A 20,728-nucleotide genomic window follows, 5' to 3' on the forward strand; every position below is an offset into this window, starting at 1 on the left:
TGAGAGCAGCTTATGAAAGCAGAGGTCAAGACTCTGGGGTCGCAGTGGGCGTTTTGTATGTCATCGTAAAAGCCACTGTGACACACAGTGTGGGAGTCACGCCAGGCCCCATTTGCTCAGTGGGGCAGGGTTAGCGGATGCTGGGAACCAGGGAGGAGGTGCAGAGTTGGGAGGGGGTGACGCTGGCCTGGACCCCTGGGTAGACGTGAGGCTCAGGGTGAGGGAGCAGGGTCAGGAGCTGGTCCCGCTCTCCCTTTGTCCTCATGGAGCGTCCACTCGTCCCTGTGCCCTGAAGACTTTTTCAAAGGGAACCACTTATAGCGGGGGGTGGTGAACGGCGGGCGGGCCGCGGACCAAGCCCACCTGCCACTGCTTTTTGTAAATAAAGTCGTACTGAAATGCAGCCCTGCTTGGTTACGGGCGTGTCATCTACGGTCACGCTCATGCTCTGGCGACAGAGCTGGGCCATCACGATAGAGACTGGGGGGCCCGCAAAGTCTAAGGCCTTTACTGTCTGGCCCTTTCTGGAAAATGTTTGTCTATTTCTGACCTAAGTGAAATGAGTGTGGGATGCATTTTCAACACGCAAATCTGTTGGCTCAGAATCTTCCCAGCTTTTAAAATGCGTTTAATTTCTCTGAAAAAAAAAAAAGAAAAAAGAAAGAAAAGCTCAAGCATGCATAGTTTTTAAATTAACATTTGTCTGTCCTTAAGCTTCGAGGGACACGGTGGGAGAACCCATCTTACACTTCGGCTTTATAAGCTCAGAGGCGGAGCACGGGCTTCGAAGAAGATGGGCAATATCACTTGTCTGGGTTTATGCTACCGTGATGGACTCTCCCGACGCGTTATTTTCCCGTTTTTCCTCTCTGAAACACTCATTGAAACCCTCTCTGTCAAGGAGGACCTTTAGGGGAATGTCTCTAAAAGCGGCTCTTAGTCTTCGCGAAGTCTTCGGGCTTCTTGCGAAAGCATTTGCCCGAGAGTTTGCCTAGGTGCATGTCCGGAACGTTCCGCGAAGCCCGGTGAGGAGCAGGGGCAGGCGATGGCGCTGCCGAGGCCGGTTTCCCGGATCACGTCTTTCTCCTTCCCCGCACCCCCCGCCCCCCGTCCGTGGGTAACTCCTGGCTCCACACTCCCTGCAGCATTTTCAGACCCACTTGGTTTACAGATCGGAGCTGATTTTCGCTTGGAGAACTGGCCATATGTCTGGCAGGCACCAGCGACCATTGGCAGGATTGCGGGGTTGATGCTAAACAGATGGGCCTTCTAGTTCGATGTGCTGTTTTTTCCACCATGCATATGAGGAAGAAGAAACTGCTTTAATAACGTCTCGAATTTTCCACTGGCGTCGGAGGCAGAAAGGACGCCATTTGTCTTGTCCTGACGTCGGCACCCTTGCATGTACCTGGAAGAAGCTTAGAGACTTGGGAAGTTTTGAGGTCCATCCTCTGCTAAGATCTCAGAGTCCTGTTATCTTTGAAATACAGATATTGGGGGAAAGACGTCTATGTTCCAAAAATAAATGGTCACGAACACTGCTTAGCGGGAGCACATGCGCACTGCCCAATCTCGGGTTTATTCTGCTCCAACTCCACCGGACAGCTGTGGCGCCGCCGCTGCAGTCTGAAAATCAAGGTGTGAATGGGATTGCCTGGTCCATCTAGTTGGGAAAAGCTGGCTAAACAGCCGGACAGGACTGCTTACTGCAGGCCTTCTCAGAGCCTTTACTGTGACCCCGTGTACTGGGACTCTTTCAGGAGGCTTTTAGTGTAGACAGGGTTTTCCCGGCTGTCTTCACCCACAAAGCCAGGGTTCCACAGAACACACTTTGGGAAACATGGGCACCAGGCCCAGATGGTAAGCTCTAGATCCAAGAGCCTGGGCACCAGGGCCAGACCTGCCACTTACCGGCCGTGTGACCTTGAACTTGGGCTCCGCGCCCTCACCCCCCACTTCCTAAACCCTGCCTCCTAGGGCCGTGCGCCTGCAGTGGACGCGCTGAAGGACCGGTGGCCGCGTCTGGGACGTTCTCTCGGGGTGGGATTCGCAGTGCTCCGGGGCCCGCGATTCACTCCGCAGCTGTCGCCAGGCTCCTGAGCTTCCTTCTCAGTATCCTTAGCACCTCGACTAATGAGCAGGGGCGGGAAGGAGGTGCCATCTGCGCTAAGGGCTGCTGAGGTGGCAGCCAGGAGACACGCCAGGCCAGCGCGAGCCCTGGCGGCTGCTCAGGCACTACGGTGACCCCAACATCAAGGGATGCAGAGGCGACCCTGAGTCCGCGTCACCAGCCGGGGACCTGCATTCGATTCTGCGTCGGGCTTCGTACCCCAGGCTCAATCTCTCGTGCGTTCATCGATTCACTGCTTTGCTCTGCGCGCCAGGCACAGTGCTGGGTGCCAGAGAAGGAGGGGCAGCCAGCTGTCGAGGGCCCTGATTCCTCGGTCTTGGAAAAGCAACAGTTTCCCCATGACGGGGGGCTGTAATCGATCGGGTTTCGACGGATACAGGGAAAAGCCTGCGGGGGTTCTGGGTGTGGGGCCCAGGGCCTCAGTCCTTCCCTACCCCCCTTTCAAAGAAGTTAGCCTCTTCCTGCACCCCTGCCCGCCCCAGCCACCCCTCCGTGATGCGCAGCGCGACTGAGTGGCGTGGTCGCACTGCCTCCTGGGACGTGTTCGGTGTGGCCCTCCTGCCCGTATCGATCAGTGCGCCCCAAATGTCCCACTCTTCAGTCGTTGCTCAAGAATTTCCCAGGAGCAGCGAAGCAGGTCAGGCCGAGAACGCTTTTCCATCGGGGAGACTTAGAATTCCTTTTGAAGAGTTGGTTTTGGAGGTTCAGACTCGTCCCGACGGTGGGTGTCTTAGAACGCCCGGCACTTTCGTCGTCGATGGCCATCGAGCCACATCGGGCAGCCTGGACACAAGCCATGGGTCTTCTGACCCCTAAATGCCATGATTTCGCTATTTATGTTGCTTTTACGGTTCTCTCTGCCCCAGCCGTGCGTCCTCCCTCGTCCCGTATCTGAAAACAGTGCCCTGGTCGTCTGCTCCGTGTCCTCTGACGAGGGGGCAGGATGAGGGCTTTTGGAGCAGACGTCCGAGCCTGGTCTGTCACTTTGGCCGCATGACCTGGGACAATTAGTTCACATCCAGCTTCCTCCTTGAAATGTGGGTGATGAAAATAGTGACCTGCCTTCTAGGGTCTGGGTGGGGATGGAACAAACTGATTCATGTCATGTGCTCAGGACAGAGCTTGTCACACAGCCAGCGCTCAGTAGATGCTGCTGTTGCTGTGGACGGGGACAACCAAGCAGCCTGGTCTTTGTGGCCCTCCCATGTGTGTTAACGCCTGTCACGGCCCCTCACCTGGCTCTGATGAGGACTGCCTCGGCCACATCTCCCTCTGGCTTCCTGCCGCCTTTCCTCTGCTGGCCCCACTGCCCTCACCTGCCCGTCGCCTCTCAGTGGGCCTCCCTGCCTTTGGCCTCGCTCCCTGTAGCCTGCCACCCACACCAGTGTTCTGTGTGGTCTTCCCATGATGCCGATCTCGGTGCTTCCCAGGGCCTCGAGGCTCCTGTCACGGCCACACATGGGTCCACACTGCCCATTCCGGAAACTGTGAGCCCCAGCCTGGGAGTTCAAGCACACAGACCCACGCCAGCAAACTGGGAGCACTAAGGACGGCATTTTCTCATTTATCAATATGTGCTTTGTAAGAAGATTCTTTTCTTTTAGATTATAATCTGTTAGAGTCAGTGGTATTGAGAACAGGAGACAGTTTCGTGTATACGAGCTTGCGTGCGTGTGTCGGGTATTAGTTGGCACCAAGGACAGTCGGCATCTCTATGAGGATCCTGATTTTATACATGGACATTTTACTGGGTTTCTGAGCCTCAAAGATGGGGGACGTCAGATCTCACTTCCCTGCGTTGTCCCCCTGCCCAAACGCCACTTACTGTCGTGACGTTAGGAATTTGCACGTTTTACTGAACTCCCAGTCAATCGCCCAGGCCCCGCTCAAGTACCGCCGTCCCCACTAGCCTGCTTGGAGTTTTCCACCCCGGGCGGGTAGAGGGGCTTCCTCTGCAGCTGTCATCCTCTGCCGGTTCTTCCCGGTGACTCCATGCCCCTTGGTCTCCCCCACGGTCACCAGGGTGGGGGTGGCCAGCGCCTCTTCGTCTGGCCTCGGGCCTGGCATAGAGCTTTGTTCACAGAAGAGAAGATGCCTGTTACATATTGCAGGATGGATTCTTTTGAGCGGGAAGGACTCTGAGGAGAGAGTCCACGCTCTGTTGGTCCACATCCCGGCTTCTCGTTTTCCAGTTTCTTAAAATCACATCCTAAGGTCGTCTCATGCTTCCCCTGTTGGCTCGCTTCCTCCTCGACCAGCAAGTGAGCTTCATGAAGCAGCATGTCCATCCTGTTAACTTCTGTGTCTCAAGCTCAGAACAGCCCTGGCACACGGCAGGCCTCAGCCGATACCTGACGCATGAGTGTGTGAATGAATGAATGAATGAATGAATGAAACAAAGAAGCCAAGATCCTGTTCCGGTACTGTCTGACACAGACGGCGCCTGTGGCACCCGGCGCCTGGCCTGCCCCCTGGCGAGGCAGCTTTCCCCGCATCGTGTTTCAGGGGGAAGGGGTCCTGCGGAGGTGGATGCAGTCAGCACAGAGAAGATGAGGAAGCAGAGATGCCTGTTGTCACTCGGGCTGGGCTTCAGGGTCAGACGCAGGAGGCAGGTCCTGGCAGCCTTACATCCCGGGTTCACAGGTGGAGCAGGTGCTGATTGGAGCACCTCCTGGCTGCTGCCAGGTGCACGGTGATATACACGATGGCCACAGGTCCTGTGCTTGTGGCGCTTACGTTTGTTCTGGTGGGAAAGGTGACCGCAATGAACTACATCCCAGGACGCTATCTGTGAGTGCCCAGAGCTCCGATGGAAGGGGCCGGGATGAACAGGGGAGGTGGCCATGCGTCCCTCACTGTGTGTTCTGGAACAGTGCCTGACCTCTAGGTTTGCAGGATCCCCCATGGGGGAGGGAGGTGGGTTGGCTTCTGGGGGACGGGCACATTGACTGCTGTGAGCCTGTGAGGGGCCTGGGAGAGGGTTGGAGGTGCCTAAGGGACAGGAGGGACCCGGATCCTGTGCCTTCCGTCAGTTAGGGAGCTGGGGGACCCCGCCTGCCCAGTAGCTGCCTGTTGCTCTTCCTCATGCCCTGTGGGGAAACACTTTTGTTAATCAGCTGCTGACACCTCAGGCAGCAGAGGCCCCCTAGGACTTAGCACCTCGTGTTACTCGGAGGCTGAGCCACTTGCTTACGTGCTCCTCCAACCCTCCCCAGCGGGAGGGGCTTCCTCGGCAGCTCCGGAGAGACTCGGGGTCCAGGCGCTGGAGACCGAGGGGAGAGGGCAGGCACCCCCAGCCCTCCCTTCTCTCTGGGTGCACACACACACACACACATACACACACACACGGGGCACACCCACCCGTGCCCGCTTGCTCCCCCGGACCCCCGTGCACATAGCAGGTGACACGGTGCTGCCCTCTCTGTCCTCGAGGCATTTATAGGTCATTCCTAACCGAGCAGCCTCACGTCTCCTCTGAAGCTGCTGCTCTTGGGTTGCAGGCTGCAGGGTTCGGATGCGCTCACGGGCCTGGCCCTGGGCCCGAGCCACCTGGGGGGCAGAAGGAGAGAGGACTCATGCTCCCCCCAGATCTCTGGAGTCTGTCGTCCCCTGGGCTTGGGAGTCTTTGCCTCCCATGACAGTCGACTTCTCGAAGAGTCGCTCAGACGAAGGCGCCTGTCCTGCTCGAGCGTGTTGCGTGTTGGCTAAGTGAACACGTCAGACCTTAGGAGGCGAGGGTCCCCAGGGCTCCCTGCGGAATTCTGGTTCCAGCCCGAGCCGCTGCCTGCCTCCCCAGCCGCATCCACAGCTCGCCTGCTGCGTTCTTCCTCCATGCCCTTGACCTTCCTCCTTCTCCACCTGGTGCCCCGGACCAGGGTCTCAGCAATGCGGTAGCAAACGGAGTGGGATCCGCGGTCCGATTTGTAGTTTATTCGTGCTGCTCCTTCTTTGCTCTGCCTGCTAGGAAGCTCAGAGCCGCATGCGCCCTCCTCCGGCACCCACCAGGGCCTTTAGCCCCGTGACGCGTTGGTGCTGTCTAGAGCCCCTGCCTCAGCGGTCCCTCGATGGTCACTTCATCTTGTTGGGCATGTGTGTTCCTGACAACCGCCAGCGTCCTTTGTGGAAGTTGGTGAGGTTTAAAGAGCAGTGACGATGCTTCCTGGTCCCCATGCTCACATCTGGGGGGCTTCATCTTCCACGAGCCCCGAGGCTTGGGGAGACCTGGCCGGCTCCCTCCCCAGGGTGCCAGAAACGCCTCCAGGACAGCCAGCTTTCTGGGGACACCTGGCACTGGCCGTTCCACTCCACTGGCGTCCGTGGGCGGGGGAAGGCGCGGCGAGGCCAGCGTGGATAAACTGCCTCTGGAGGAGAGGACCCGGCTGCATGCGGACGCCCCGAACGTGGGGCCGGGATGTCGCAGCGGGGGGTGACCGGCACCCTCCTCTCCCGGACTCCACCTCTGCCCCAGCTGCATGCCGGGGGCCCCGATGGGGTGCCAGGCACTGGGGTCACGCGGAGAAGGCCATTGCCTTTGGTGCCTTGCCGGCCGCGGAGCCTGCAGGAGATGCGGGGACAGCCTGGGCTCATCCCGGATGAGAGGCGTCCGCCCGGCGCTGCCCTGCGGGGCCCTGCGGACACGGCCCCATGCCGCTCAGGCTCAGGGACAGCGGGTGGGTGGCGGTGGCGGGGGAGTGGCACACAGCTGCTGGCCTGCGCTGGCCCTGGCTCAGGCCTCTTGCCTTGGTGTCCCGTTGCTGGTGTCCGGCCCTGGGTGATGAATTCACACAGTCACCGTAGAAGCAGGTTAGACATTCGGGAGGGGTCTCTGGATTTGGGCTGCTCTCGAGGACGCGCCTCGCCCCTCTCTGTGACAGCTGACGGAACGGCTCGCGGCTCTGGCCTCAGTGTGCTCGCCTGAAAAATGGACACAGCCGTCTCTACCCCACAGACTCACCAGGGGGGTAAAATAACACCCGGCACACGGGGAGCGGGGCTGGGTCTGACAGAGACCGGCCTGTCACAGGTCCCTGGCGCCTCTGGCTGCTGCTGGCCCCCTCCACCCAGGCGGCCCTGGGAGGTGACATCCGAGCGCCCGAAGGGGATCGGGGTCTTGTCACTGCTGGAAGGGCCGTCCCTCCCTGTCCCAGGAGGGGCTGCGGCAGCTCGGGTGTGCCGCTCTCCGTCCTCCCACGGTGCCGGTCTGAACTCAGGGCTCAGCTCTGCCTGTCAAATAAATTCGGGGCGGGGGGCCCATGGGACTACACTGCCTCAGGCAGCAGGGGTCTCCGTTTCACCTTTCTGTTAGTAGCATTTTGTTTTCCATTCTAACGTCATTTCTTTACAAAAAACACACGTCCTGCGCGGCCTATGGCGAAGTGCATGTCATCCTCCTACAGCCAGGGCTCCCCCTTTCTTGGGGGGACCCACAAGTGCGTTCTCCGCGCCTGCCAGCAGGTGCGTGTGTCCGGCCCCCGTTCGCCCACTGGCGGCACACGCTGCGCACCTTGCGTGCTGGCTCTTTTGACCTCGTGATTTTGGGGGGCCTTCTGCACACAGCCATCCGCCCCGTTCCTTCCCACCCATCGGTACACGGGTCACGGAGGGGAAAGCTGGTGGCTAAGCCAGGGCCGGGTCGATGGGCAGGTGGGTTGCTGCCGGTCTCTCGTGTGACAAACAGCGGCGCTGTGCATGTCCTCAGACCCCGTCTTTTTGCACCCCACACAAAGTGGCCTCGTCCTCCAAACAGGGAAGGGCCCAGCTCTGCTTTGCTCTGACTGTCCAGGGCTGGGTCGTTGTGCGGCTGTTCTGGGTCGTTCTGCAGGGCCAGCACTGTGCCCGGGGCCACGCGGCTCCTCGGCACGCACGCAAGGAGCTGCAGAGGGGAGCAGCTCCGGAGGCGGGCATGGCACGAGCAAAGGTCCTGGGGTGGGGGCTTCGCCGGGAAGCCGATGGGTCTGTAAATCGCCGTGGCCGCAGGCAGAGTCGGGCAAGGGCGCCCTGCGGGCCGGGAGAGGGTGGCCGGGGAAGGGAAATGGGACACACGCTCACGCGCTGGCATGAGCCACCGTGGGCCCCCGGTGGGAACGAGCCCCAGAGGTGCCATCGCTCTGAGGGCTCCGTTGAGCCCCAGCTTCGGAGGGTCACTGGGCGGGGGCATCGCCCCAGGCCCCCGGGAGTCGCGCGGGTGGGCGGTCCCCCGAGCCCTCTACGGTTTTCGCCTTGCAGATGAGATGGACCCAGCCCCCCCAGCGCGCTCTGAATATCTGGTCTCAGGGACTCGAACCCCCCCCGTGAGGAGGAGCAGCAAGCTGGCCACGCTGGGCAGGATCTTCAAACCCTGGAAATGGAGGAAAAAGAAAACCGAGAAGCTGAAGCAGACGACGTCCGGTGAGTGCCGGGGAGGGGCCCGTGTCACAGTCACCGAGCTCTCCACGGCCGTTGTCTCCCCAGCCGCACACGCTCGGGGACCACGCCGCCTCGTCCAGGTCACGCCCCTCCACTGGCCTCCAGGTCTCACCTGGCCGGAACAGGTCGGCACCAGCACACACCTGTAACCCAGGCCCTCGGGGACACACACGTCACCTGGGACCTCGGTGAGAACGCAGGCTCTGGGGCAGCGCGGGGCTGGGCCGCACAGACACCCAGCTTGGGACAGGCTGTCCTCGCTGGCCCGCCCCCACCGAGCAAGAGCACCCAGCCACCGGCACCCAGCCCTGCACTCCGAAGGCCGGGGGTCTGGGCCCCTCCCCAGGGCTGGGTTCCGCTGGCCGGCGCTGGGCCTGGGGCCCTCCATCCCTAAGAGCCCGCTGGGTGATTCGGCCTGGCCTTGAACCTCGAGGCGTCCCTTCTCAGCGGATGCCCGAGCCGGCCGCTCCCGGGCTCACAGCTCCTCCTGACGAGGCTCCCTACCCACGTCCTCCCCTCAGAGGACCTGGAGGGTCCCCTCAGCCACCTCTGGCTGGCCGCCCCCTCACACCCTGCCCGGCCCAGCTCAGTGGGAAGCCAGGTGGCGCCAGGTCATACTGCTGCCCTTGTGACCTGTGCCAGGAACTATGACCATCAGACTAAACAACAGGGTCATGTCTGGCGGCAACAGCAGAACTGGCCATAATAGCAGATAGCAGCAGAGCCCTTTTCCAATCAGCTGATCGCTCAGAGCCACGCCTGTGGCCACCGCTTCCACTGGGGCCCTGCCCGTCTCAGGGGACAGGCTCGGGGAGGGGATGGCGCCCCCGGGGTCAAGCGGCCAGCAGGTCGGGGACCTGGGGTTTGAGCCCTGACAGCCTGGCTGGGCTCAGGCTCCTGAATGGCAGCGTGTCCCTGTCCTTGGTGAAGGGGAGGTGGGTACCTTGAGAAGCAAACCCCGGGGGAGACGGCATGTCGGCTCCCACAGGCCCCTCTGCCAGCTGCATGCCTGCCAGCTGTGGCCAGAGACAAACGGCAAGGACTCCGCTCACACGGAAGGAGGCCCAGGCCCTGGGGACCAGCCCAGGGAGACCCCGGCTCAGGCTGTGCCTCTGGAGGTCCCCTACCCTCCCCGCCCTGAGGAGGGCGGGGACAGGGCCAGCGAGGGCCCTAATAGCAGCAGCGGGTCCTCCACACACTTTTCACTCATTTTACGAAATTATTTTTTTAACCGCTCGCCAGGTTGACTGCCTGAGTCTCTTTGTCAAGAATGAAAGCAAGCAGACACTGTTATTCAGTGACGCTCACGCTCCTCCTGTGTGCCAGGGGCAGAGCAGACCGGGGACCCAGGCCTTGCTCACTTAGAGCTTCCCTAAGTCGGGGGATGGACAAGCAGGCACGCGCACAGCACGGCAGACAGTCACGGCTCCGGGGCCTCGAAGGAGCCAGCGGCTGCGGGAGGAGTGGGCGGGGTGGTGGGCTGGGGTGGCCGCCGGAGGCCCAGGCGGGGCAGCCGTGGAGCTGACACGTAATTGCCCCTTTGAGAAAGGCAGGGAAAAGCATCGCGGCGGCAGGAACAGCCCATGCAAAGGTGCTGAGTAGGGGAAGACAGGCTTGCGTGTCTGTGAGAGGCTGAGGGGCCAAAGCAGGGGGAGCTCTGTGACTTCGGGGGAGCCCCTGACACTCTGGGCTCAGAGTCCGGGATCGGAGGGGGAGCCGCATGCTCTGGGCCGCTCAGCACTGCACTGTGGGTGATGGCCTGTGAGGTCGGCAGGATGCTATGGGCCCTTAGGGGCATCGAGGCTCTCTGGGTCGACCTCTGCGGCATCTCCCCCTGGGGTGGGGACCTTCAGGCCCTTTATTCAAGCATCTGGGATTCCTGGGGACAGGACTGCATCTTATTCTAAACACTTTTTCCCCTCCAAGCGTGGGGTGTTGTTTACTTCAGCGTATCAAACCCCTGGTTTCACAGGCGGCATCGGCTAGGATGAGATGAAGTAAAAACAGAGATTAAAGGTAAAAAAGGAGCAAACGGTGGTTCGGGCGAGGATCTGGCATGGCCGTGGGGTGGCCCTCAGCAGCTGCCGTTTGGGAAGTGGCACCTGAGCCCGTACCTGCTCCACAGGGTGTCTCAGGTGGTGGGGGCAGTGTCCCCTGAGATGGGGACAGCAGACCCTCACAGCTTGGTCTTCAGGTCTTTGGGGAGACATTGAATAGAGAAGGTGACATCTGCCTTGAGCCAGCCCCGGTGAGTGCCACTCAGCGCTGGTGGGCGATGGGGGCCCCTTTTCTCAGAGCCCTGGCCCCGTCGCCCCTGTTTCTAGACCGGACGGCAGCCTTTCTCCTGGCACCCTCCGAGAGTCAGGATCCATTTCTGCCTCATCCACACTCAGGCCATGGGAATGGGGTGGAGATCGCACTGCCCCAAACTGTCCTCTCCCTGAGGAGTCTCGGGGAGAAGACTTGGCCCCATCCATCCCTCAGCTCTCAGGGGAGTCCACAGACCCCTGCGCCCAGCGCCCGCTGCTTCTGGTGGAGTCCACTCTCTGTCCTCTGTCCTCCCCCGTGCACTGGGCCTCAGGCAGAGGCCGGGCCGGTCTTGCTCCTCTGTGCCTGGCACACAGTAGGTGCTTTAATTGCTTCTCACTGCCTGCTCCCCCACTAGAGCCCACGTTCCCCGAAGGGGGACTGAGTTGGTTCTGCTCCCCACCGACCACCGCCAGCACATACTCAGCACTTGGCATGTAATAGGTGCTCAGTAAATAACTGTGAACAAATTAAGTCACTTTATTGTCATTACCTGCTGGTCGTCTGCCATGACTTTAAGCTCTGGCAGGCGGGCCGGCTGCTTGGTCCCCACTGCAGCCCGCACGGGCAGAGTGCCGGCACACACAGGTGACACGCGGGCCCTCGTGGGCCAGGCTTAACAGCCGACACTCTGTCCACGTCTTTTAGAGGAAGGGTCCGAGGGTTACGTAGGTTTGTATTTGGAAAGTGTGCTCTACCGTAAGCTCTTCGTTTTCTGGGCAGTTAAAGGAGATTGTCAAGGAGCAAGCACCTCCGCCCCCCAGCCCCAGGGGAGGAGGGGAGAGGGGGCGCGAGAGGCAGGGAGAACGCGGGTGGCTTGAGGCATGTTTTGCTCTGGGGTGGGGAGGCTGGAAGGGCACGTCGGGGTCGGTGGAAGGGGATGGGGGCCCAGCCTCCCGCCTCCCCGTCTGCCCGGTGACTTCTCTGAGAGCATTAACCTGGGGCACGTAGGCGGGACAGCCTCGCGGACGCCGGGCTATGCTCAGACATAAGGAGCGGTCAGGATGCTCGGCCAACGGCAACAGGAACCGCAGGGTAATGCCCCTGCGTACCCGGGGCAGAGACATTCGGGGGGGGCAGGAATGGCGGCGGGAGCCGGCCGAGAGGGGGTGTCCTGCGAGGCGCTGCCTTTCACAGAAATCACGGGAACGATCGTTTTAAAGTGAACTCAGGGCGCTTCCATCGGCCACGCCGTGTGTGCGGCCCGCGGCAGGCTGCTCCGTGGGAAAGCCGGGGGCCCCCTCCCCGTGGGCCGGGGGCCCTAACCCGGCGGCACCTGCTGCCTCACTGTGTCCTCTGCCAACGGGACCCCTGCCTGACTCACCTGTCTGTGTCTGTGCAGCTCTGGAGAAGAAGATGGCTGGCAGGCAAGGTCGCGAGGGGCTCATCAAGAAGGGGCTGCTGGAGATGATGGAGCAGGGTGAGTGGGAAGGCCGCCCGGGTGGGTGGGGTGCCGGGCCCGGGAACACAGAACTGGGCCTCTCTCGAGGACCCAGGGGGCTCGTCGGGACGGAATGGAAGTCGGGAGTCTGGTGTCCACGGGAGGCTGGGCCCCGCGGGGGGCCTCCTCGGCTGGGGGCGTCCCCAAGTCCTGACCTATGGGCTCGGCCCCGGCACCCGCCGGCGCCTCAGAGCCCAGTGGTAAGTGAAAGGCCACCCCCCACGTGGGGCGCAGAGCTGAGCCGTCACTTCCCTGGGGAGTGTCTAATTGCTTCCTGCTGAGCTGGTGGTTAGTCCTGATTCCTCTGAAGTGGTGGCAGCCGCTTTTAGTTAATTCCCTCTTCGCATTTTAATCCTTGATTTGGGCAAGTTATTTTCACTGCCACCTGCAGCTACAGCCACCGTTTCTTAACCATCGATGGCAGTCTGGGCTCTGTGCGGGTCTGTACCCGCCTCAGCCCTCTCGTCCGCCCCGCATCCTCGGCATGGGGTACATCCTTACCCCGCCTTTGCAGGTAAGGAGTGTGGGGGTCCGGCAGGCAGCTGCCCCAGGCCACAGCGGGGAAGCCGAGACACTGTCCAGCTCTGGTCTGAGGTCTCCATCTTGGTGGCATCTGTGTGGCCACCTTTGCTGGCACCGTTGAGAAACACCAGTTACTGCCTCTAGGACAATTAGTTCACAAGAATCCTTGAGCCCCATCTTCCTCTCTCAGTGACAGCGTGAGGCCCGAGGCCAGGACGTGGGTCCCCCCATGCTTCCTGGTTCGCTGACACGCCTCAGCTTGGTGAGGGGGCTTCGGAAAAACTCGCTGCAGCTGGCGGGTCTCTGGACCACGCTGTTCCTTGTGCTGGAAGGAGCCTGGCCTCGTGGGGCCCTGCACGAGAGAGCGTGAAAACACTGAGTTCCCACCCGCTTTCAGCCTTAAACCATGGGCAGCGGCTCTATAACTCCCCCCACGCACCCACCCACGTGTCAGGACTTGGAGGGACCGCGGGCGAGTCCCGCTTTGTAAAGCGCCCTGACGCAGGGCGGCCGGCCGTCTGCGTGCTCACAGGCCAAAGCGCCGGGCAGCCTTTGTCGCCATTTCCGCGGACTCAGAGAGCGAGGAGGTGTTTTGATGTTGCTGTTTTCAGGGGAAACCTGTGAAGACAACTGCTCGGTTCTCATAATCACACTCCGCACATCAAAGGAAAGCTTGGTGTCCAGGCCTGCGGTGTCCGATGTCGGCTGTTCTCTGCCAACGCTTCGATTTAGGGGGTGCCGTTGCTGAGGCAGCAGTCTGGGCTGTTTTGATCCAGATGGGACAAAAAAGTTTCACACTCGGGCATTCTGACTCTGTCGCCAGCAAACCTCGCTGTGGACCTTGGGGAAGGAGAAATAACCACAGGGTTGAGTCCCGTTTATCATATCATAAAAAACACGATCGCTGATGGACGAAGGGTAGAGATGCGGATTCGATTCCTCTTCGGGATAAAGGGATGGGGGCGGAGCTGATGGGGAGAATGCCCTGAGCAGGGCAGTTTGCATCTCCTTAGTGCTGGGTCTTTGTCAAACGGTTCTGTCCGACGGACTCAGACCAGACCCGGGACGGGGATGCGGCAGCGGCCGAGCCGTCAGGGTGACCTCGGGGCCGTGCTGCTGCAGGGCCTGCTGTCCTGGCCTCCATGCGTGTGACTGTCCCGCAGCAGCTAGGCGCTCGGCGAACCTTTGCTGGAAAGGATCAGGTGGTACATATTTGAGCTTCGGGGAACCTGCCCTGCCATCGAGAGGCAGGAGCCGGCAATGCGTACGGGGTGAGCGTGGCTGTGCCTTCGGAAAATTTCATCTGCACATTGAAATTTGGATTGTGTGAACTCTCATGGGTGGTGAGTTATGTTCATTTTTTCAACCATATGGAGGCATGGACTCCATTAGCGCAGGGATAGGGGACAGGAGGTGGGCTGGGTCTGGCCCGGGGCAGTGGGGGGGGGGCTGCAGGACGCCCTTTCTTGCTGAGTGACCATGGACCAGGAACTAGATGGGCCTGAGACTCAGTCTCTTGCCTTGAGTTGAAAACGCGCTTTTTAAGTGGCACATTTTGGTGACCACCTGCTGTGGGCAGGGTCTGCTTCAGCCGCTGAGGGTCCAGGTGAGCCAAATACCGTCCTGCCAGAACAAGCATTAGGTGATCCCAGAGATAAACATTAGATGACAGCCGAGATGAGTGGTGGGGGAAAGGCAGGGAACACCCTCCGAACGTGAGACCTGGTCAGGGGGTCGGGAGGTGATGTTTGCGGAGGGTCCAAAGGCCGGATCTCAGTTTGCTAGATGTGAGGGTCACCTGGGCAGCTCTTACCGTAAAGGCTCGGGGCGGGGCCCAGGCGGGTCTGCTTTATAAACCTCCCCGGCTTCTTCCAGCTCGGGGTAGCCGAGACTGAGGAGCCGAGAGGCACCTGGGAGCGGGGGTTGCGTCTTCAGCCTGGAGAAGCAGCTGCCTGGGTGGTGAAAGGAAGCGGGGCGCCCCCCTGAGGAACCCCGAGAAGGCGGGTGGGGGCAGGGAGGTCAGAAAGGGGAGAGGGAGGGGAGCCTGGGACCGGCAGTGCCTACGTCTTCCCTGTCCCTTCTCTCCAACATGGAGTCAAGGCAGGGTCCCCAGGAAGCAGCTGGGTGACAAAGGCGCCCCCCCCCAGGGGCCATGGGAGCCCAGAGCAGCGGCAGGGCAGGCGAGTGAGTGGCCTGCGGGGAGCCTATTAGAAGCGGTAATGGGGTCCCCTGGGAAGGGGCCTGGGGTTGGGGGCGGGAGGGGAGGCTGTGCGCCCACCGTTGGCCCGTGCCTCTTGAGCTCTCTACTGTGTCACCTCTCATGAACAAGGAACACACCGTGGCAGCGGACGTGCACAGCAGTTGGTGGCAGGCTCGGGGGTGAAGGCTTCCTTGCACGACTGTCTCTGTGGTGCCCTTGCTCAGAAAACGTCTTTGCCCCCTGGGGGCGAGGCGAAGCTCTGGGGCAGGCCCTGTGTACCCCTGGTTTGTCCTCGTGTTGGGATGACGGGTCCTACTCGGTCAATAGGGTCCCCCGGCGTGGCCCAGAGCCCAGGAGGGGCGGGAGCGAGCACGGAGGCTCCCTCCCAGTGGGGCGCCGCACCTGCTCCCTCAGAGGCCTCCCAAGGGGGGGGAGGGGGAAAGGGGCAGCTGTGGCTTCTTGGGCTTGGGTTAAGGAATCTTTCTCAGCTGCCAGCACCTGCTCCCACCCCGGGACTGCCTGCAGCCAGGAGTGCCCCTCTGTGGCCGGCTGCCCCCACACTGGGCCTGTGGCCACCCTGTCACCAGGACTCCACAGGGCGGGTGCCTGGGAGGCTGAGGGGGTGACAGGGAGGGAGGGGCCGAGAGGCCTCCACGGGCTCGGGCCACAGACACCGCCAGAGCTGCCCGAGTGCTTGGTGGCCCCAAGAACTTGCACTTGAGGGTCCCTGGCCAGGACAAAGCCCGGGCGGGGGGCTCTTTCCTGCACACTCAGGTGTGCACCTGCGTCGGTCACCTGGCGTTTGCCCACGAGGCAGTCGTCAGCGTGATGAGCTGGGCCCGGAGCTGGCCTGTGACCCACTCACGGGCGTCCTCCTTCCTCGGTGCCTTCGCGATGCTGGTCACTCCTGCCTTTAACGACGTGCCTGGGCCCCTCCCCGGCCTCACTCCCGGCAGGCGGCTCACCGGCCGGAACCCGCAAGGACGAGGACCATTTGCACGGTCGCGGGCGTGGGAGGTGGGACCAGGTCTGCGTGGGGACGGGGAGGTGGCGCTTACCCCACGCTCCGTCCTCGCTGCCATGGCCACCCTTCTCTGGCACGTGCGAACAGCGAGGGCCGGCCAGCCTCCCAGGCCCTCCGCCCGGCCACGCCCAGGCGCCAGGAGCGGGCAGGAGCCGGCAGGTGTCTGCGCGTGGGCCCCGTGTGTCCCGATGACTTTCCTCCACCTTCCTGCTTCTGTCCACCGGGCGTGTTCTTAGATAACTTAAGGGATCTCAGACTGCGGCACTGGGTAGAAGTAGCTGTTACGCGGATGCTGTGTTCAGTGACCTGGGACGCAAGGGACATTTCTTCAGGGGGACTGGGCGATGGCACAGCCTCTGATTTCCGCAGCGGGAACGCCAGGGGCCGCACGCGTGTGTGTGTGTGTGTGTGTCCACATGCGTGTGCATCCGCGTGTGTATTGTCTGCATCGTGTGCGTAATGCATGCAGCTCGTGTGTCTGCTGCATGCGTGTCGTAATCCCACCAATGTGTGCGTGCATCTGCATGTAATGCTGGCGTGTGTCTCGCGTCTTTGCGTGTGTCTGCATCGTGTGTCTGCATCGTAATGTGTCTGCACATAGCCAATGATAGTGATGTATGCTGTATGCGTGTTATTGATGCAACAATGGCGTCGCGTGCTTTGCGTGGCGCGCTTCACCTCTGCCGTCCTGTACAGCTGCGTGTGTGCATGCGTCGGTGGCACGCTCCATCACTGCCGCTACTCCGTGTGTGACACAGGCTTGGCCGGGTGCGCCCCTCTGGCCCTGAGGGGAAGGGCATTGGTGGAAAACAGGCAGGAGGGGGCACCAGCGCCCACGGCTCCCCGCCCCAACCGGCGTTTCCTAGCAACGGCCCTGCCACCAGGGCTATTTTGGGAACTGTAACTTTTCATTGAACAAGATTACGAGCTGGAGCTCTCAGCAGAGCCCAGAGAAGTCCAGGCGGCCGCTGGCCTGCAGAAGCAGGGTGGGGGTGGGGGGTGCTAGGGCCGCGCCAGCGCGGAGCCTCTGCTGAGGACGGCTCAGGGCCGGAGACCTCTTCAAGTTCAGTGTTCCCATCAGCTCGTTTTCGTTATGATGACAATGGGCGGGCCATGGGTATCAACGATGACGTCACAGCAAATGGCCAGCACCGTCGAAGGTTCAGCGTCCGCACCCAGAGATGGCAGAAGCAGCCTCACCTAAACGCACCGAGGTTCGTCCGAGGTGGGCCACCCACGCTGCACCTCTGGCGGCGCGCAAACCCTCAGTCGGTGCTGGCTGTCATCACCGTTTTCCGTCACCGAGGGCCAAGGAAGCTGGTGGCAGAGCCTGTCACAGCCGTGCGTCAAGTATGAGTAAATCAGTTACGAGAGGGTCCGGGAAAACTGCAGGTTGGAACTTGGTGGCATCTGATTTTGCCCACTGGGCGGGTCCTCTTGGCTCGTGCCTGCGTCCTTTCCTAGGTCAGATGTCAGTCGGCAAACTACAGCTGTGGGTCGCGCCTGGCCCAGGGCTTGTTTGTATAATTCTTTGAGCTCAGAATGCTTTTTAAACTTAAAGAGTTTTTGTAAAACCAAAAATATCAAGAAAGAAAATGCTGCACAGACCTTACGGCACACGCCCCACGAAGTCTGAAATGTCGGCCATCTGCCCCCATGTAGGGGACGGTTGCTGACCCTCGGCCTGACCCCTGTTCGGGCGACTCGGCCGCAGAGGTGAGACCTTCCTCGCCCGATCGCCAGCGTCTCGGCCTGGTTGGGCTCTGATGTCCCCCAGGGATGCACGTGCAGCAGAGGGAACGTGATGGGCAGTGACGACAGCTCAAAGCCTTGGCGGGCGGCACGCCGTGGGCCCGGCCTGGGTCCTGGGCAGGGCAGGGCCCTGGCGAGGGATGTGGGCGTGTGGGCCTCGCGGCCACACCGTCACCCTCGGCACCCTTTCCTCCCCATCGAAACCGTCGCCATCGACAGCAGAAGGGACCATTGCAAGCGCGTGTGTAGCGCTTGCTGTACGCAGGCGCGTTGTGTGTTATCTCAGTTCTGACGCTGGTGCCACGAAGCGGCCTGCGAGGTCATCATCCCCATTTATGCATGAGGCTGAGGCCCGGAGATGTTTGCTGTGGGCGCCATGCACCGTCTCTGCAGTGGTTGGGATGCCGAGGGTGACCCTGTACTTCCTGTCCAACCAGGGCCCTTTGGGGAGTGAAAGGGACACCGTTGACAGACACAAGGACAGTGACAGACACGAGGACAGCAGGCAGAAATTGGGACTGACCTGGGCCGAGGGGGCCCCCCAACTCTGAAACCTCCCTTCTCTCCCCGTCGTGGTGGGAGGCCACCTGGGAGGAATCTGAGCCAGGCTGGTGTCCCCCTGGCCTTGTGAGTGTGTGAGGTCACGCCGCCACCCTGTGCTGTGCTGGCCTCCACGGACCAGCCGCGGGGACGCGGGGGCCGGTGATCCGCGTCTCAAGAGGGGGCCTTTCTGCCGGCTGCTGAGTCTCCTAGCCTGGACCTGCTGCCTCGTGGCTGTGTGGCCTGGGTCAGTCGTGAGCTCCCGAGCACTGGGCCCTCATCAGTAAGATGGGACCCCGGGGGTAACAGCGGGCAAAGACCAGACCCTTAAAGGCTCCGGCAGCTGCAAAGGGAATTCAGGTCATTCTCTCAGCCCTGCTAGGAGCCTGGTGTCACCCTTCTGGGGTGGCTGCCTGTCTGCATGCCAGTCCTCGGGGGTGTCCCCATTCCTGCGCTCCTGAGCCGCAGAGGGAACCTCTGTGGGCGAGGGTGGTGTCTCTATGCCCAGCCTTCCCAGGCTTGTGTCGTGCCAGCTGCATGGTGGGTAATTAAGCCTTTGCATGGTGGGGACTTGGGGTGGGGCAGAAGATAACCAGCTGTCTGTAGCCACGACGATGTCACGCAACAACACAGCACCTCTGGGGCATCTGTTGTCACCGGCTCGGTTGACCTTGGTTCTGCTGCGTGTGCCTCATCCCTTAGACCTTTGGTGGGGTGTGTCTTCGGGGCGAGGGCCAGGGTACCCAGGCGGAACAGGCAGGGCGGTGCAAACACTTCCAAAGCTGCTGCTGCGCATCCAACCTGCCGACGTCCCACTGACCAAAGCCGGCCGCGGGGCGGTGTCCAGGGTTGCGGGGGGGCATCGTTCGGCGTCCGCAGGTGTTGGAGTGCGGGCTCACGGGTGGGCAGTGGTGTGCCGGGCGGAGGCCCAGGGCCGTCCCGTGCTGGTGCCACCTGGGGAGGATGTGCAGAGAGGGACTCCAGGGGTGGAGGTGCGGGGCGCAGGGCCACGCCCGGCCTGGAACGGCACTCGGCACAAATGAAAGCTCGTTGGGAGGGAGGACGGGCTCGGCCGACAGCTGGATTTTTTTGCAGATGCCGAAAGCAAAGCCTGCAACCCTGACGGAGGCCCCCGAGCCACATGCAGCGACCCGTCCACCCCCGAGCGGGAGGCGCTGACCCTGGAAGAGGCCCGGCCGGGAAGTCCCCTGGCCACCGGGATGGACCAGGATCCCCCGGAGAAGCCACTGTCCTCGGACGCCCATTCGGACGATGCAGGTATTGGCTGGAGACCCTGTGGGGTCGAGCTGCTCCCAGGATGGCCATCAGCCTGGGTGGCAACTGGGGTCCCCGGCCAGGACCTGGGCAGTAGCTCCAGCAGAAGGCTGTTCTCGGAGGCCTGGCCAGACCCCGGGCGTGACCTGTGCTGCCCCTGGCCATGCGGTGAGGCCTAAGCATGCGCCGGAGCGTTTTCCGCCTGCTTCATCCCAGCGTCTGAATGTCACAGCCGGTGGATGCGGGTGCTGAGAGTCACTCACAGGTGGCCTCGTATTCCTTCTTCCCTGATTCCTTTGCTTGTTCACTGGGAGCTTCTGAGCAGAAAACTTTCTCTCAAGGAGCCAGCATCCTGGGGGAGGGTCTAAGCTGCCCCAAGGCCACGGGTCAGGATGGAGGGGGAGGGACCTCCCAGGGCCTGAACCCCAGCAGTGGCCTGGCCTCTCCCTGAGACGCTGCCTGGTGCCGGCCGTGCGCGCCTGGTGTGGGGGGTGCTGGCGAGGGCCCCGGGCCCCGCTCCTGTGTGAGGAGCGTCTCTGAGCTTTGTGCACTGCTCCGAGCCCCATTCGTCCCCTCCGTTAACCAGGACCAGCAGGGGGGCCCGTGTCGGGGTCGTTTGCAGGGTGGGAGGACTTAACACAGTGCCTGCCACACGGATTGCTGTCGGGCGGTGGGCCTTGGGGGTCGCCGTTACTGTAACCGCACAGGGCAGGACCGTTCCTGGCTGAGGGAGGGTGGAGGAGGAAGCGGGCAGGAGAGAGAGAGGGAGAGAAGCGTGAATCCCACCAAGGAGCCTGGGTCAGGGCACCGCGCCCTCTGACCTCTCCGCAGTGTTCCGAGAGACATCTCCTGGGAGACCTCACCGTCAAGCTGGAAACCTGTCCCCTAGGGACACAGCGGCTGTCAGGGTGCCAGGCACAGCGGGCCTGGAACCGTGTCTCCACGCGTGTGGGAGGTTGGCAGTCCAGGCCGTGAGGTCAGGGCCGCTGTGGCCACTGTAGCCAGCAGGATTGTCCGCGTCACGGCCACTGGGTATCCGTCTGTCCTCTGCTGCCCCCTCCTGCCACACGAGGCTCGCACCCATGCTTCTCACAGGCTGCCCCATCCACGTGCCCTCCAGCGTTCGTAGGC

The 20,728-nt window shown here is 61.9% G+C and overlaps 1 protein-coding gene across 1 annotated transcript in view; it reads left to right on the plus strand.

Annotated features, from left to right (window-relative positions):
• Positions 1-8,361: 8,361 nt before the first annotated feature.
• PHACTR3 (phosphatase and actin regulator 3) overlaps positions 8,362-20,728 on the plus strand; it is a 62,527-nt gene continuing 50,160 nt past the window's right edge. The window contains exons 1-3 of the mRNA XM_039864724.1: positions 8,362-8,518; positions 12,186-12,263; positions 19,418-19,600. Coding sequence (XP_039720658.1) covers positions 8,362-8,518; positions 12,186-12,263; positions 19,418-19,600 — 418 coding nt within the window. The remainder of the gene's footprint in view (positions 8,519-12,185; positions 12,264-19,417; positions 19,601-20,728) is intronic.

Source organism: Pteropus medius, unplaced genomic scaffold (assembly GCF_902729225.1).
Source record: "Pteropus medius unplaced genomic scaffold, Ma_sr-lr_union100, whole genome shotgun sequence".
Taxonomy (NCBI): domain Eukaryota; kingdom Metazoa; phylum Chordata; class Mammalia; order Chiroptera; family Pteropodidae; genus Pteropus; species Pteropus medius.